The sequence below is a fragment of the Microcaecilia unicolor genome, chromosome 3, assembly GCF_901765095.1.
Source record: "Microcaecilia unicolor chromosome 3, aMicUni1.1, whole genome shotgun sequence".
NCBI lineage: Eukaryota > Metazoa > Chordata > Amphibia > Gymnophiona > Siphonopidae > Microcaecilia > Microcaecilia unicolor.
The window spans coordinates 371,034,152-371,051,361 of NC_044033.1; the positions used below are offsets into that span (position 1 = coordinate 371,034,152).

General features: G+C 45.6%; 1 protein-coding gene across 1 annotated transcript in view; it reads right to left on the reverse strand.

Moving 5' to 3' along the window:
• Positions 1-17,210, reverse strand: part of LOC115466967 (WAP four-disulfide core domain protein 8-like) — a 52,780-nt gene that overhangs the window by 14,243 nt on the left and 21,327 nt on the right. Inside the window, exons 5-6 of the mRNA XM_030198570.1 lie at positions 13,674-13,829; positions 5,870-6,010 (exon numbers count right to left, since the gene is read on the reverse strand). Coding sequence (XP_030054430.1) covers positions 5,870-6,010; positions 13,674-13,829 — 297 coding nt within the window. The remainder of the gene's footprint in view (positions 1-5,869; positions 6,011-13,673; positions 13,830-17,210) is intronic.

Sequence of the window (17,210 nt, forward strand, 5' to 3'; positions counted from 1 at the left end):
AGATGACAATCTGAAGGCTGTTAGTGTCTGTGTGCCAGTGTGCCTTCAGCATCTATCATACTGGCACCCGGAGATTCACAATAGCTCAGTTCCCAAAGACTAAATCTATTTCATTACTATTTTCGTTTCTTCAGATGAACTCAGCGATTTCTGAGGAAGCATTTTCAGATGTCTCACTAGAGGGCATCTGGAGTTTGCTGTTGAAAACTAATTTGCTTCTTCAGGGATTTGTTAAACAAACAGACTGTAAAGTTTTTTGAGGAATCTATTGGGGAAACTGCAGGGGTGTGATGCAAGGCTACAAATGGAAAGTAGTGTATGATCTATTGGGACACAGATTGATGTGATTCAGGCAGCAGAAGCTCCAAGATCAAGGATATAATGGGACTTCATCGCCAACTTGAGTCAGTGTAAAATGGCTATAAAATAAAAAATTTACATTTTCTTTATTTCCCCAAAACTCTTCTCCTTGCCCCTCTGATATTATTGCAAAAATATTCCAAGGAGGTTTCCCAATTGGTTACTACTACTACTTAACATTTCTAGAGCGCTACTAGGGTTACGCAGCGCTGTACAAATTAACAAAGAAGGACAGTCCCTGCTCAAAGGAGCTTACAATCTAAAGGACGAAATGTCAAGTTGGGGCAGTCTAGATTTCCTGAGTAGAGGTGTAGTGAAGAGGTGGGCTTTGAGCAATGATTTGAAGATGGGCAGGGAGGGGGCCTGGCGTATGGGCTCAGGGAGTTTGTTCCAAGCCTGGGGTGAGGCGAGGCAGAAAGGGCGGAGCCTGGAGTTGGCGGTGGTGGAGAAGGGTACTGAAAGGAGGGATTTGGTTAACCATATGGTTAACCATATTAATACTTCTAAGTTACATATATCTAATTGCCTGTTGAGAAATCTGAACTAGTTTGAGAGAAGTGATGTCCTATTTCTAATTTAACTGATTTCCTGGAGACCTTTCAAGATCTGATCTCCTCTATAGCTACTTTACTTATCACATTTTTGGAAGATGACAATGTATCTGTCTTGAAAGCTTATTTTTCAAAGAAAGATATATTACCCACTTCAGGCACAGCTCCTTGTGACTCTGGGCAAGTCACTTAACCCTCAATTGCCCCAGGTACAAATAAGTACCTGCATACAATATGTAAGCCGCATTGAGTCTGCCATGCAGGGCCGTGCCGATGCGGTAAGCGGGGTAAGCGCCGCAGGGGGGCGCCCACCTCTGGAGGGCGCCGCCGCGGTGCTTACTCTCGCCCCGCGCCGCCGAGGCCTTTAAATCTTTTACCTGGTCGCAGCAGCGTCAGTGAAAGCGCTGCCGATGTCTCCCTTCCCTTGCACTCATTGGTTCCCTCAGTGTCCCGCCTTCTAGAAGAAGGCGGACACTGAGGGAACCAAGAGCGCGAAGGGAGATGTCGGCAGCGCTCCGCTTTCACTGACGCTGCTGCGACCGGAAGTAAAAGATTTAAAGGCCCCAGGGTGCGGAGGAAAGAGCAGAGGCATAGGCGCCCCGTATAAGAGGCTTGGGGAGGCTAAGCCTCCCCAGCCCAACCATGACCTTTAAAACCGGCTCCGGTCCCCACCTGGCAGTGTTGACGGCGTCCCCTGTGCCTTTGAGCAGCTTACCGGCACACGCAGCACTTCTCTTGTTTCTCCTCTTCGTTGCCGTCGCGTCGTCCCACCCCCCCACCCCCCCCTTCACGCGATTTGCGAACCGCGCTGCCGCTTAGCACTGCTTAAAAAAAAAATTTACACGTCAGCAGGAACAGGCTGCTTCAGCCAATCCCAGGAGCCTTCCTTCAGCCCTTGGGCGGAACACGCTGAAGGAAGGCCCCTGGGATTGGCTGAAGCAGCCTGTTCCTGCTGATGTGTAATTTTTTTTTTAAGCAGTGCTAAGCGGTTCGCGAATCGCGTGAAGGGAGAGGACAATTTGCTGGAAATGGAGGGGAAGGGAGAGAGAGGAGGATTGCTGGTTATGGATGGAGGAGGGAAGGGCAGAGAGGGACAAGGATGGACATGGGGGCCCACGGAGAGGACAATTTGCTGGAAATGGAGGGGAGGGGAGAGAGGAGGATTGCTGGCTATGGATGGAGGAGGGAAGGGCAGAGGGGGACAAGGATGGACATGGGGGCCCACGGAGAGGACAATTTGCTGGAAATGGAGGGGAGGGGAGAGAGGAGGATTGCTGGCTATGGATGGAGGAGGGAAGGGCAGAGGGGGACAAGGATGGACATGGGGGCCCAGGGAGAGGACAATTTGCTGGAAATGGAGGGGAGGGGAGAGAGGAGGATTGCTGGCTATGGATGGAGGAGGGAAGGGCAGAGAGGGACAAGGATGGACATGGGGGCCCACGGAGAGGACAATTTGCTGGAAATGGAGGGGAGGGGAGAGAGGAGGATTGCTGGCTATGGATGGAGGAGGGAAGGGCAGAGGGGGACAAGGATGGACATGGGGGCCCAGGGAGAGGACAATTTGCTGGAAATGGAGGGGAGGGGAGAGAGGAGGATTGCTGGCTATGGATGGAGGAGGGAAGGGCAGAGAGGGACAAGGATGGACATGGGGGCCCACGGAGAGGACAATTTGCTGGAAATGGAGGGGAGGGGAGAGAGGAGGATTGCTGGCTATGGATGGAGGAGGGAAGGGCAGAGGGGGACAAGGATGGACATGGGGGCCCAGGGAGAGGACAATTTGCTGGAAATGGAGGGGAGGGGAGAGAGGAGGATTGCTGGCTATGGATGGAGGGAAGGGCAGAGGGGGACAAGGATGGACATGGGGGCCCAGGGAGAGGACAATTTGCTGGAAATGGAGGGGAGGGGAGAGAGGAGGATTGCTGGCTATGGATGGAGGGAAGGGCAGAGAGGGACAAGGATGGACATGGGGGCCCAAGGAGAGGACAAATTGCTGAAAATGGAGGGGAGGGGAGGAGGATTGCTGGCTATGGATGGAGGAGGGAAGGGCAGAGAGGGACAAGGATGGACATGGGGGCCCAGGGAGAGGACAATTTGCTGGAAATGGAGGGGAGGGGAGAGAGGAGGATTGCTGGCTATGGATGGAGGAGGGAAGGGCAGAGGGGGACAAGGATGGACATGGGGGCCCAGGGAGAGGACAATTTGCTGGAAATGGAGGGGAGGGGAGAGAGGAGGATTGCTGGCTATGGATGGAGGAGGGAAGGGCAGAGTGGGACAAGGATGGACATGGGGGCCCACGGAGAGGACAATTTGCTGGAAATGGAGGGGAGGGGAGAGAGGAGGATTGCTGGCTATGGATGGAGGAGGGAAGGGCAGAGGGGGACAAGGATGGACATGGGGGCCCAGGGAGAGGACAATTTGCTGGAAATGGAGGGGAGGGGAGAGAGGAGGATTGCTGGCTATGGATGGAGGAGGGAAGGGCAGAGGGGGACAAGGATGGACATGGGGGCCCAGGGAGAGGACAATTTGCTGGAAATGGAGGGGAGGAGAGAAAGGAGGATTGCTGGCTATGGATGGAGGAGGGAAGGGCAGAGAGGGACAAGGATGGACATGGGGGCCCAAGGAGAGGACAAATTGCTGAAAATGGAGGGGAGGGGAGGAGGATTGCTGGCTATGGATGGAGGAGGGAAGGGCAGAGAGGGACAAGGATGGACATGGGGGCCCAGGGAGAGGACAATTTGCTGGAAATGGAGGGGAGGGGAGAGAGGAGGATTGCTGGCTATGGATGGAGGAGGGAAGGGCAGAGAGGGACAAGGATGGACATGGGGGCCCAAGGAGAGGACAAATTGCTGGAAATGGAGGGGAGGGGGAGGAGGATTGCTGGCTATGGATGGAGGAGGGAAGGGCAGAGAGGGACAAGGATGGACATGGGGGCCCAAGGAGAGGACAAATTGCTGGAAATGGAGGGGAGGGGAGGAGGATTGCTGGCTATGGATGGAGGAGGGAAGGGCAGAGAGGGACAAGGATGGACATGGGGGCCCAGGGAGAGGACAATTTGCTGGAAATGGAGGGGAGGGGAGAGAGGAGGATTGCTGGCTATGGATGGAGGAGGGAAGGGCAGAGGGGGACAAGGATGGACATGGGGGCCCAGGGAGAGGACAATTTGCTGGAAATGGAGGGGAGAGGAGAGAGGAGGATTGCTGGCTATGGATGGAGGAGGGAAGGGCAGAGAGGGACAAGGATGGACATGGATGGGAGGACAGGACCCAGGGAGAGAGAAGAAATTGCTGGAAATGGATCTAGAGCAAGAAATGAAGAAGAAAGGAGGAAAGTAAAGAAATAAATGGAAAGGAAGCCCTGGAAATGGAGTTAAGAGGACAGATAGCAGCAGACTCAGATACTGGGCCAGCATGATCGGAAAAAGAAAGTCACCAGACAACAAAGGTAGAAAAAAATCATTTTATTTTCATTTTAGCGTTTGGAATATGTCTACTTTGAGAATTTACATCTGCTATCTTATTTTGCAATGTATAGCAATTTGTTTCTAAGAATATTGCTGACAATTCCTGTCAGTGTAGCAAGTGGTGAGCGATCATTTTCACCGGGGGGGGGGGGGGGGGGGCGCCAACTGATAGTCTGCAGGGGGGCGCCAGAGACCCTAGGCACGGCCCTGCTGCCATGAGTGGGAAAGCACGGGGTACAAATGTAACTAAAATAAAAAATAAATAGTTTATGAATATAAAGTTGCCAGTTTTCCAGATGTTGCTCAAGCAACACAGTTAAGGAGGAAATAATTTTGGCTACCTTTTTTCTGTTTCCCAGGGCTTGCAGATCAGGAACTTTGTTGCTTAGACTGCAAGCATTTGTGGTCATCGCTTTCCAGCTACATTTCAGTGGAGTCTCATCTTCTTGTTAGTTTTTTCTTTAGTCTCACTTCCTGCTGTGTTGGTAAGAAGTGATTTCATTGCTTTCTTTACTACTGTCACATCATGTCTTTAGCTGGGAATGACTGCTGGAAGTGACCTGCCTCCATATTCCACTCCCGCCTTCTAGTATAAACTGCGCGCAAATTCCAGGATCCGCCCATGCCCCTCCCATGGCTAAATCCCCTTTTTCGGATCTATTTGTAAAATTTACACACAGATCCCAGCACCTAAAGATGCATGCGCAAATTTAAATTAATGCCAATTAGTGCCAATGATTTTTAGTGCTTACTGGCTCATTTATCAATTAAATTGCGCAAGCAAATTGGGCATGTGCCGAAGTTTACACGCACAATTTTTAGCACCATATATAGAATTAGGGAGTAGGTGTCTCATAAATAAGAATCTACAGGAAGCTGGTTTAAGGTATGGCAAAACAGGAGCATAGCACTGATTTTCAACTCTTGACACCAAACTTAGGATTCTTAATCAAAACAGATTAATTGCAGGTTTAAGAATCCTAAATGTATGTGAATTTCTACTTATAAGTTTGACTGAAAATAGATGGTTATTTGAGGAAGCAAACTTTGGGGGTTATTTACTAAAGCTTAGCATGAGTTATCTGCAGCAGGGCCCATAGGAATAAAATGGGCCCTGCTGCAGATAACTCGAGCTAAGCTTTAGTAAACAGGGGGGTTTGTTTCCAAAATTTAGTAGCTGAGCTTTTTTGAACATCAGCCTGTATAGTTTGCTCTATATTCTACTCTGTACCAGTGGTATCAGGCATTTATTACTCTAACGTTAGCTCTATTAATACTGAAGCACATCTGTGGATGGAAATTTATCAGTAGGACAGGATTCACATTTGTTACATATTACCTGGTTACATTTGGCATCTGTTTTCTTTGACAGATGGAAGACTGAGTCAGCTCTCTTAGGGTCGGAGCCCATGAACCTCAGGATTACGAAAGTCACAAAAGAAGACAATTTAAGCAAGAGAGCTGTCATTGCAGCTCTCGTGACAGATTATGTTCCTACCTTGAGCAGGCGTCATGCACACTCTCCCACACAAGGTGCAGCACTTCTGAGTCTGGGGGCAGTTGCCGTCATTGAAGCACTTTGGTGCAGGTAGAGGAGGAAGGCATTTAGCCATTATTGCTGGGCACATACCAGGTTTCTCTATAATTAAAATAAAGTCTATTGAGAACATCAGTCACTTTAGAGCCTTGAAAGGAGAAATTATTATGCAGGTCAATATGCCATGGTCAGAGTTTGCTTTAAATGTTGGCTGTGGTATTAAACTGTGGAAACCTGGGAATTCCCGGATACAAATTCACATCAGAGGAAAACCTCAATACAAAGAAGTATGGGCTATGTTCACAAAGCATGCCACAGCCGGTACTGAATTGCTTCTGGTCTTGCAAACTTTAAAATCAATACATTCACACCTAGGCTAGTAGTACTCTCTATTTGGAGGAAAAGACTTCAGATTCTCTGTTTGCGCCCTGCTTCTTGTCATGAGCTGCTACCTTTCCTCTGCAGATTGTGTGTCTGCTTTGATTAGGATTAGGAGCCGAATCGTCATCAGTCGAAAAACCTTCGTATATTTCTACTTCATATATTGTATGTGTTATAGCTTTCACCTGCTCTGTATGTCTTGATTATACTAGGGTTACCATATGGTTCCAGAAAAAGGAGGACGGATTGAACCAGCCGGGTTTTACTTCCATTGCTTTCCAAGCAATGGAAGTAAAACCCGGCTGGCTCAATTACTTCCATTGAAAGCAATTGCTTTTCATTGAAAGCAATGGAAGTAAAACCCGGCTGGCTCAATCCGTCCTCCTTTTTCTGGAGCCATATGGTAACCCTAATTATACACTTATCTGGGCTGTAGAATGATCTGTCAGGAATGCTCTTTACTGGTCTTGCAAGCAATATTATACAATTCTGGAGCTAATCATTGAGGGGTCCTTTTACTAAGCCGCGCTAAAAAGTGGCTTGCAGTAGTGTAGGCGCATGTTTTGGGCACGCGTCAGGCCAGTTTTTACTGCGTCTGCAATCAAGGGCTTTCTTTAATGGGACAGAAAAAGAGCATGCGGTAAATCTGAAACCAGCGTGCACCTAAAACCGGCCTGAGCCCTTAGCACCACCCATTGATCTAGTGGTAAGGGCTCACGTGCTACACACACGCAGTGAACAGTCGGCACGCACAAACTGCCGATTACTGCTGGAAACGGCATGTGTGGAAGGAAATAAATAAATCATCCAAGCGTTATGGGTGAGCGGCAAATCTGAAATTACTGCCAGGGGCGTGGTAGCCTGGCGGCAGTCTCATTTTGGCGCACACTGCATGCACGTAGAGCTTAACGCACCTTTGTAAAAGGGCCCCTCATTGCCTACTACTACTACTTATCATTTCTATAGCGCTACTAGACGTACGCAGCGCTGTACACTTGAACATGAAGAGACAGTCCCTGCTCGACACAGCTTACAATCTAATTAGGACAGACAAACAGGACAAACAAGAGATAAGGGAATATTAAAGTGAGGATGATAAAATAAGGGTTCTGAACAAGTGAACAACGGTTAGGAGTTAAAAGCAGCATCAAAAAGGTGGGCTTTTAGCTTAGATTTGAAGACGGCCAGAGATGGAGCTTGACGTACCGGCTCAGGAAGTCTATTCCAGGCATATGGTGTAGCAAGATAAAAGGAAAGGAGTCTGGAGTTAGCGGTGGAGGCCTAATTATCTTATTGAATCATAGTTATTCCCTTATCTTCCGATGACCACCTGTTACTTTCTATAGCTTAGTTTCTACTGTATTGGCAAGAGACAATAAGCTAGATGGTGATAATCTACAGTTTGACTGCTTGTCATACCGTTTATTACACTTCTAGTTGGAAACTGATATTCAAAACTATTTAACAGGCCAGGAGCATTCAAACTTCAGACAATACAAAAGATGATAATTATCTTTATTGGCTTCTCTAGTTTGTGAACTTTAGTGAGTGATGATTTTTTTTAACCTTCTAGAATTGTTTTTTCTTTGTATATTTCTCATTGTATACATTTGTCTGTATAAGTGAGTTTGGGTATTCTTCCTTTGCAATTTTCAAAAAATATATTTTTTAAACGCTGTGCTTAAGTTTATATCCCAATCTTTAAAAAATATACAACATGTGACACACTTATCGGAATTGGATCTTCTCCAATCATATAAACATATTCTGTATTTGAAATCTTTTGCTTGAAGACTCCCGTTTAGAACGTGTACAATGAAATAGCAAGGAAATCAGCAGTATATTCAACTACTTTTTCTGGTAAGTGATCTTGGACATAAAACATACAGGGACAGGCTTATGAACCTCAACATGTATACCCTGGAAGAGAGGAAGGACACAGGAGATACGATAGAGACATTTAAATATCTCAGGGGAATTAATGTACAAGAAGTGAGCCTTTTTCAAGTGTTGAAAAACTCTGGAATGTGGAGGCATACATTGAAGCTAAGAGGAAACAGGCTTAGGAGGAATCTAAGAAAGTATTCATTCATGGAAAGGATGGTGGAAGCGTGGAATGGCCTCCCATTGGAGGTTGTAGAGATGAGGACTGTGTCAGAATTTAAGAAGGCACGTGGGATCCCTTAGGAAAAGGAAGAGTTAGTAGTTACGGAGAATGGGCAGACTGGATGGGCCATTTAGCCTTTATCTGCCATCATTTTTCTATGTTTCTATCTCAAGCTCTGTCCCACTGATTTTTAAATGTCACATTCTTCTTCCATACTGGGATCAAGACCTTTCCCCTCCCTATCCCCCAAGAGTCCAGCTTCTCCTTTTTCCCTCCCCCTTCTTCTGCATCCAGAATCTCACCCTTTTCCCTTCCTCTTACCAAGCCTACTGCCACTGCCCGTTCCTTCTAGAGGCGAAGAGCAAAGTGGATTCAGCACCAGCATGGGAAAGATTTTCATACAATGTCTCCTTGGTTTAGAAATCTATCTCATACATCTTCACTGTAGATATCCCCAAAACACGACTGGCTGGGTGTGCCCCAAGAACAGGGTTGAGAAGCACTGTGGTAGAGTCACTACACAAACAAAAGCCATGTATTTGGAGCATGTGCTGTTCTTGAGTTGATTATCATGATTTGAATACTTTTTTGTGTGGCCAGTTGTAAGAGGGTAGAGAATCCAAACCACGCCCACATAGAAGAATTTGTTGAATGATGCTATCAATTATATAATGATGGTTTTACTGGGTAGTTTAAACAGGTTGGAGGGAGGAGGGTTTCTTTTATGTATAGAAGATTGTTAATTTAAAAGTGGAGGGAGGTTATGTATGGAAATATCGCTTTGACTAGCCCCCTTCCCACCATACCTAACCTGCCCCCCTGTTGTCACCCCAAATATTTATGTCTAGAGATGTCACTGCCCAACCCATGTTCTCTGTCTCTCCCTTATGATGAGCAAGTGCAATCTCCTGTTCCCCCTACTTTGTATCTCCTCCCCCTCCCCCCCCTCCCCCCCATATGTCCCTCCTTTGGTTTTATTTTCTTTTAATAGGTTGTTTGTAAACCATTTTGCTGTGCCTGTTACATGAAATGCAGTATTGTATGTGCTTGTAAATTAAAAAGAAAATCATATACTACTACTACTACTTAACATATCTAGAGCGCTACTAGAGTAGAAATGGCTCATTTGATCACAACTTCATCCTTCTCTGAAATTCTGTCAGGTTGGGATGACACAAACTATTCAAAGTTGTTAAATCACATGCTGACTGTGAGAAATTGCAGGAGGACTTTAGGAAATTGGAAGACTGGGCATCCAAATTGCAGATGAAATTTAATATGGACAAATGCAAAGCGATGCACTTTGGGAAGAATAATCCAAATCATAGTTACTTGATACTAGGTAAGACAAGGCTGAAGGCCCTTCTGTTGTGATCTGCCGAAAGGCGATTGCAAGGCATAGATCTTTAATTTGAAGAGGCCCAAAGCTATGGAACAACTTGCCAAAAGCTATCAGAAGCATTACTTGTTATTGTACATTCAGGAGAGCAATTAAGGCTTTCCTATTTACTCAGTATTTGAAGGATTCTTCAGTATGAAGGAAGGAGTATTTTTTGACTGTAAATTATTGTAAGGCAACTGTTTTCAAAGGGATCGGTATCATTTTAATGTTGTTATCCTCCTAGGTCCTTTGAGGTGAGGTGGAATATAAATGCCCATATTAGATTAGATTAGGTTCCGCTTTTGGAGCCACCATCAAGAAAAAGATCTAGGTGTCAATCATGGACAATACGTTGAAATCTTCTCAGTGTGCAGCGGTGGCCAAAAGAGCAAGCAGAATACTAGGAATTATTAGGAAAAGGATAAAAAATAAGACAGAGAATATTATATTGCCTCTGTATTGCTCCATAGACCAACCTCACCTTGATTATTGTGTGCAATTCTGGTCACCGTATCTCAAAAAAGATATTGCAGAATTAGAAAAGTTTCAAAGAAGGGTGCCCAAAATGATTAAGGGGAAGGAACTCTTCTCATATAAGGAAAGGCAAGTGGTTAGGGCTCTTCAGCTTGGAAAATTGATAGCTGAGGTGGGATACGAAAGAGGTCTACAAAATCTTGAGTGAAGTACAACGGATAAATGTGAATTGATTATTTATTCATTCAGAAAGTACAAAGACCAGCGATCACTCCATGAAATTACATGGTAATACTTTTAAAATGAATAGAACATATTATTTGCACTCAACAAATAGTTAAGCACTGAAACTCATTTCCAAAGGATGTGGTAAGAGCAGTTAGTGTATCTGGGTTTAAAAAAGGTTTTGACAAGTTACTGGAGGAAAAGTCCATAAACTGCTATTAAGGTAGACATGGGGAAAGTCACTGCCTACCCCTGGGATTGGTGGCATGGAATCTTGCTACTCTTTGGGATTCTGCCAGCTATTTGTAACCTGGATTGGCCACTGCTGGAAACAGGATATAGGGCTTTGGTCTGACCCAATATGGTTATTCTTATGTTCTTATGGGATACAACAAAAGCTATGATAGTATGTCGCTTTTCTTGCTGCAATTTTATCCTTGAAAAGACAACAAAGTGCCCTGTTTTCTCCCTTGACAAAGCCGGTGGGCAAAATGGGTCCCTGTCGGGAGTTTGAAAAGGATCCGACGAACAAATGGGGGTTGGACCATATAAGTCAAGCTAAGTTGCTCTAATGATTACATTTTCTTTTTTTTGGTCAAAGGTTTACTCCGTGGTACTTTACATTTTTATGGACACAGAGTTTGATATTGTCACTAATTTTGAAGAACTTTGATTTCTGGAAGTGATCTTTTCATGCCAGACCTGGATAAGGCAGCACATTTAGGAACTGCTGATTTGGGGTTTCTGTCAGCTAGAGGTAATAAATAGAAATAAAACAAAACTTAGAAAAGAATATAAGATGATGCCTTTTTTATTGGACTAACTTCATACACTTTTTGATTAGCTTTAGAAGTTAACCCTTCTTCTTCAGCTCAGAAATGAAACACCAAAGCACTCCAATGACAGTTTCACAGGAAGAGGGTGGAGTGGATAAAGTGAGAAACAGGGGGAGCTGGGTGGATAAGAGACAGGGAGACATACATGGTAGATAGGAGAGTGACAAAACAGTAGAATGTTATGGTTTATAATGGGTTAGAAACCCCCTGTATGGTGGGTGTCAAAATATTTAATCATTTTGACTTCAAAGGTCTTACGTTCCTGGATTATCTTAATGTTTCCTTTTAGTATTCTCACCATAAAATCATTGACATCCTGGTTGGCACTGACATTTTTCATACGATGTCTATGCATCTGGCTTGTTTCGCCAACATATCACCCTTCTTCGCGCTTTTTACATTGAATGATAATATACCACATTTGAAGATGAACATGTGACGTTGTTGAATATTTGTCCTTTGTGAATGACTGTGGGATCCTGTGAAATGTGATGGCACAGTTTACAGCTAGATATATTGTAAGGATGTGTGCCATGCTCTTCTTTTTGAGTTTCTAACGGGAGCTTGCTTTTCACTAGTTTGTATTTTAAGAATGGTGGCTGTTGAAAGGCTACAGTGGCGTAGGAAGGGGGGGGCGGTGGGGCAGTCCGCCCCGGATGCACGGGGGTGTCGGCTCGCTGGTTCCCTGCTCTTTCTGCCCTGGAACAGGTTACTTCCTGTTCCGGGGCAGAGAAAGCAGGGAAGCAGCAGAGCCGACGCAGCTCCCAGTGACGTGCACTGGGGGCGGATCGGCCCTCCTGCCTGCCCTGCTGAAAAGTAGGGTGCGTTTCGGAGTGGGGGCACTCCGGAGGGGGGGCACCGTGCCCTGCACTAGGGGGGGTGCGCAGCGGCGACCCACCCCGGGTGTCAGGCACTCTCGCTACGGCATTGGAAGGCTAGCACTAGTGGGGATGGGAATATCTCTTTCAGTAGTTCATTCTCCTGGAGTAGTGACACACATGCTTGCAATATATCTAGCTGCAATTCACAAAGGAAAATATTCAACATAAAGGAATCTTTCACATGCTCATCTTCAAATGTGGTATATGTCATCCAGTATAAAAAGTGTGAAGAAGGGTGCTATATTAGAGAAACAAGCCAGATGCTAAAGATGAGATTTAATTTGCACAGACATCATGTGAAAAATGCCAATGCCAACCAGGATGTCACCTCTGTGGGACAGCACTTTACAAAAGCAGAACACTGTATCAATGATTTTATGGTGAGAATACTAAAAGAAAATGTTAAGACAATCCAGGAATATAAGACCTTTGAAGTCAAAATCTACTATAATAAAACTCACCCTCAACGTTCTGAGGACACTGACGTCAGTGAAGCCAAGCCCTGACTTCCTTCAAAAAGGTTCGAAGGTTTGTGGTGGTGAAGCCACCAAAATCTCTCCAGGCCCCGCCCTCGAGGGCGGAGCAATGGCAGAACAACGAAAGGGTTGGCAGGGAGGGAGGCAGGGAGGCGGGGGGTGGGAAATCGCTCCAGGCCCCGCCCTCGCGTCAAACGTCATGACGTTGGGGGCGGAGCAATGGCAGAACAACGAAGGGGTTGGCCAGGGAGGGGGGGGGTGTTGGCGACGAAAACCTTGCTAGCGCCCGTTTCATTTGCTCTGAAACGAGCCTCTTTTACTAGTGATTAAATATTTTGACACCCACCAGACAGGACTTAACAAAGAACTAGGTTTTCTAGCCCATCTGCTTTGTCAACCTCTTATCTACCATTCATCTCCCTGTTTCTCATCCACCCAGCCACTCCTGTTTCTTGCCTTGCCCACCCCCCCTTTTCCTGTGCAACTGTCATTGGAGTGATTTGATGTTTCACTTATATATACTGTTGTTAGTTAACAACATTTGCTTATTTCTGATCTGAAGAAGAAGGGTTACCTTCGAAAGCTAATCAAAAACTTCATTGTTAGTTCAATAAAAAATAAAACCATCTTATTTTCTTTTCTCTGTTTTGTTTTATTTCTATTTATTACCTTTAAAAATGGACTAACACAGCTCCACATCACCCTACTGCCAGCTAGAGGAAAAAGACTTACTTCAAGGCTCTTAGGGCTTGAAATACACTTTTGCAGTGTATAAACACAGACAAAAATCCACATCAATTTGTTTTGTTCCCAATAATTGACAGGAAATCATCTCCTGAAAATTATATTCATTGCATAAACCATAAGAATGCAATTTCCCTCAAAAAAGCTTCTTCACTGAAAACACACAGGGCATACCTTTTGCAGCCCAAAGGGTAACTGTCCACATAAACAAAAGTCGCAGCATATAAAAACTTCTCCCAGATGCCCCATGCAAATAGTACCTGCCAAGGCTTTCACACACTGCTTCCTACCGCCAAAGAAGCAACACTTCTCGTTTGATTGGCACTCGCTGTCACACTTGCAGAGCGGAGCAAGCGGAATCTCAGAAGAATACTGATCATTGCTTCTTAGGTCATTTGGACAGAATCCAGGGTGTTCTGCAACAGAAGAAATAAACTGAGTCAAGACGCCTGTGTAACAATAACAATCACAAGCTACAGTTAGGACCATAGCATTCTGGATTTTACTCACTACAAAAAAGAAATAAAATAACTTCCTCCAGTGATAAGTAAGGACAAAAAGAAAAATTATTAACTTTAGTAATATAAAATCATTAAAATGTATTTATATTTATTTATTGCATTTGTATCCCTTATTATCCCACCTTTTTGCAGGCTCAATGTGGCTTACAATTCATCATGGAAACTGGAAATGGAAAAGAATATACATTTGGTTTTACAGCAGGTGTTAGGTGCATGATGGTGAAATACATAGTACTGGAAATAGAAAAGAGTATACATTTATGTTAGCAGAAGTTTAGGGTGCATGGTGGTGAGATATATGATAGTATTAAGTCATAGACATTAGGTATATGATAGTGTGAAAGCAAAGGGCATTGAAGAGCGTTCCTGGATATCTTAACAAATGTGGAGTTATGTGTGTTGTTCTTTATGATATATTTTGTCGAAGAGATAAGTTTTCAGGAGTTTGCGGAAATTGGTCATTTCGTAGACCGTTTTCAGGTTTCGTGGCAGTGTGTTCCAGAGCTCTGTGCTTGTATAGGAAACGGTTGATGCATGCATTGATTTGTATTTCAAGCCTTTACAGTTGGGAGGATGAAGGTTGAGGAATGTGCGGGAGGACTTTTTTGCATTTCTGGGTGGTAGTTCTATTAGGTCTGAATATGCATAATATGGAATACTATCCAGCTTATTTTCGAAAGAGAAGGCCGGCCATCTTCCGACACAAATCGGGAGATGGCCGGCCATCTCTCAAGGCCGGCGAAATCAGCATAATCGAAAGCCAATTTTGGCCGGCCTCAACTGCAGTCCGTCGTGGAGCCAGCCAAACGTCAAGGGGGCATGTCGGCAGGGTACAGAAGGTGGGACAGGGGTGTTGTACGAGATGGCCAGCTTCGCCCGATAATGGAAAAAAGAAAGCCGGCCCTGACGAGCATTTGGCCGACTTTACTTTGTCCCTTTTTTTCAGATCCAAGTCCCAAAAACGTGCCCGAACTGACCAGATGACCACCGGATGGAATCAGGGATGACCTCCCCTGACTCTCCCAGTGGTCACTAACCCCCTCCTGCCCTCAAAAAAACAACTATAAAAACTTTTTTTGCCAGCCGGAAATGTCATACCCAGCTCCCTGACAGCAGTATGCAGGTCCCTGGAGCAGTTTTTAGTGGGTGCAGTGCACTTCAGGCAGGTGGACCCAGGCCCATCCCCCCTACCTGTTACACTTGTGGTGGTAAATGGGAGCCCTCCAACCCCCCCCCCCCCAAACCCACTTTACCCACATGTAGGTGCCCCCTTCACCCATAAGGGCTATGGTAATGGTGTAGAGTTTTGGGGAGGGGGATTTGGGGGGCTGGCATGTCAGGGGGACCAGTGCACTACAAATGCTGGCTCCTCCCATGACCAAATGCCTTGGATTTGGCTGGGTTTGAGATGGCCGGCCTCGGTTTCCATTATCGGCAAAAACCGAGGCTGGCCATCTCAAACCCAGCCATCTCTGACATTTGGCCGGCCCCAACCGTATTATCGAAACAAAATATGGTTGGCCCCACCCCTTCGCAGTGCCGTCCTCGGAGATGGGCGCCCTTAGAGATGGCCGGCCCCATTCGAAAATGCCCCTCCACGTTTCTTCCCTCCTGAGGAGAGCGATTTATTCCTGAGATAAAGGCTTACAGAGATATAGAGACCAGCAAGAGGACATACTGTACCATTATTTCTGTAAGCACAGCATTTACAGCACTGGTTCCTAATTCTTCAAGAGAAAGGCCACCTAGGACATTGCAAATCACTGAGAAGATTCATGGGTGCCCCACCCACTCAGAATTTGCTAAGGTGAGTGGAGTTTTGCCTTAGAGTTTGTTCAGTTTATCAGCCAGATCCAGCTGCTGGCAGGAAAAGGATGGAGGAAAGCATGCAGAGGTTGAAAGGGGACTGACTCAGGAAAAATATCAGAAAGTTTTGGTTTTTTTTCACTGAGAGGGTGGTAGGTACCTGGAATGCCACCAGGAGGTGGTTGAGATGCAAACGGTAATGGAATTCTGTGAACTCCATTCGCTGGGTAAATGACTCCTGTCATCCCCCTTCTCCCCCACTGCTAACTCCCGGCTCCGTTCCTTCTATCTCGCTGCTCCCTATGCCTGGAATAGACTCCCTGAGCCAGTACGTCAGGCTCAGTCTCTGGCTGTCTTCAAGTCTAGGCTTAAAGCCCACCTCTTTGCTACTGCTTTCGACTCCTAACCATGACTCTCTTACTCAACACCCTCACTTATCACCCCTACCACTGCAATTTCCCCACCCCTAGCTGTCTGTTCTTCTGTCCAATTTAGATTGTAAGCTCTGTTGAGCAGGGACTGTCTTTTCATGTTCATTTGTACAGCGCTGCGTAAGTCTAGTAGCGCTATAGAAATGTTTAATAGTAGTAGTAGTAGGAATTCAAAAATGCATGGGATAAATGCAAAGGAATCCTGTTTGGAAGGAATGGGTCCAAAGAAGCTTAGCAGAGATCAGGTAGCAACACTGCTAATTGGGAAGCAGAGCCAGTGCTGGGCAAGACTACGGTCTGTGCCCTGATAGTGGCTGAATAGAATTGGATGGGCTGCAGTGGAGCTTTTCGGGGGTTTCGACAACTTCAGAAATTTAGAACAAGGACAGTGCCAGGCAGACTTCTACATCTGTGTCCTGAAAATGGCAAGGCAAAATCAAGATCAGGTATATATGTGAAGTATCACATCATACCATATGTAATGAGTTTATCTTGTTGGGCATACTGGATGGACCGTACAGGTCTTTATCTGCCATCAACTACTATGTTACTATGGCCCATGGAAATCTTTCCAATGTGTGACTGTGTGTATGTGAGGGAATGTGTATGTAGAACGATTGTTTTGAGTGTATGCATACTGTTCGTGTTGTGTGGGGCTAGTTGGGGGGTAGTTATGAGGAGTGGGAGAAATTGGGGATGGTTTGGGTTGTTGGACAGATAGGAGGACGGTGATTGAGTTGTGAGGGCTAATTTGGGGGATGGGGCATTTTAGTGAGGTGGTGGTGCCATTGTAGGGGGTAGCTGAGTTGGAGTGGTGTAAATTTGGAGGGTGGGGACAGTAGAGAACAGGGGAGATGCAGTTTGAAAGGAAAAATTCCCCAACTGCTGTGTTTCACTGTGTGGAAGTTTCTATGCATTAGACCATATTTTTTTATTGGGGGAGGGGGAGATTAATTCCTCTGGGATCCTAGTCTGATTTGGCCCATTTTTGAACTGTGTGTCTTTTCATTTGTTTTTCCCAATGCCAAGTTTCATCCAA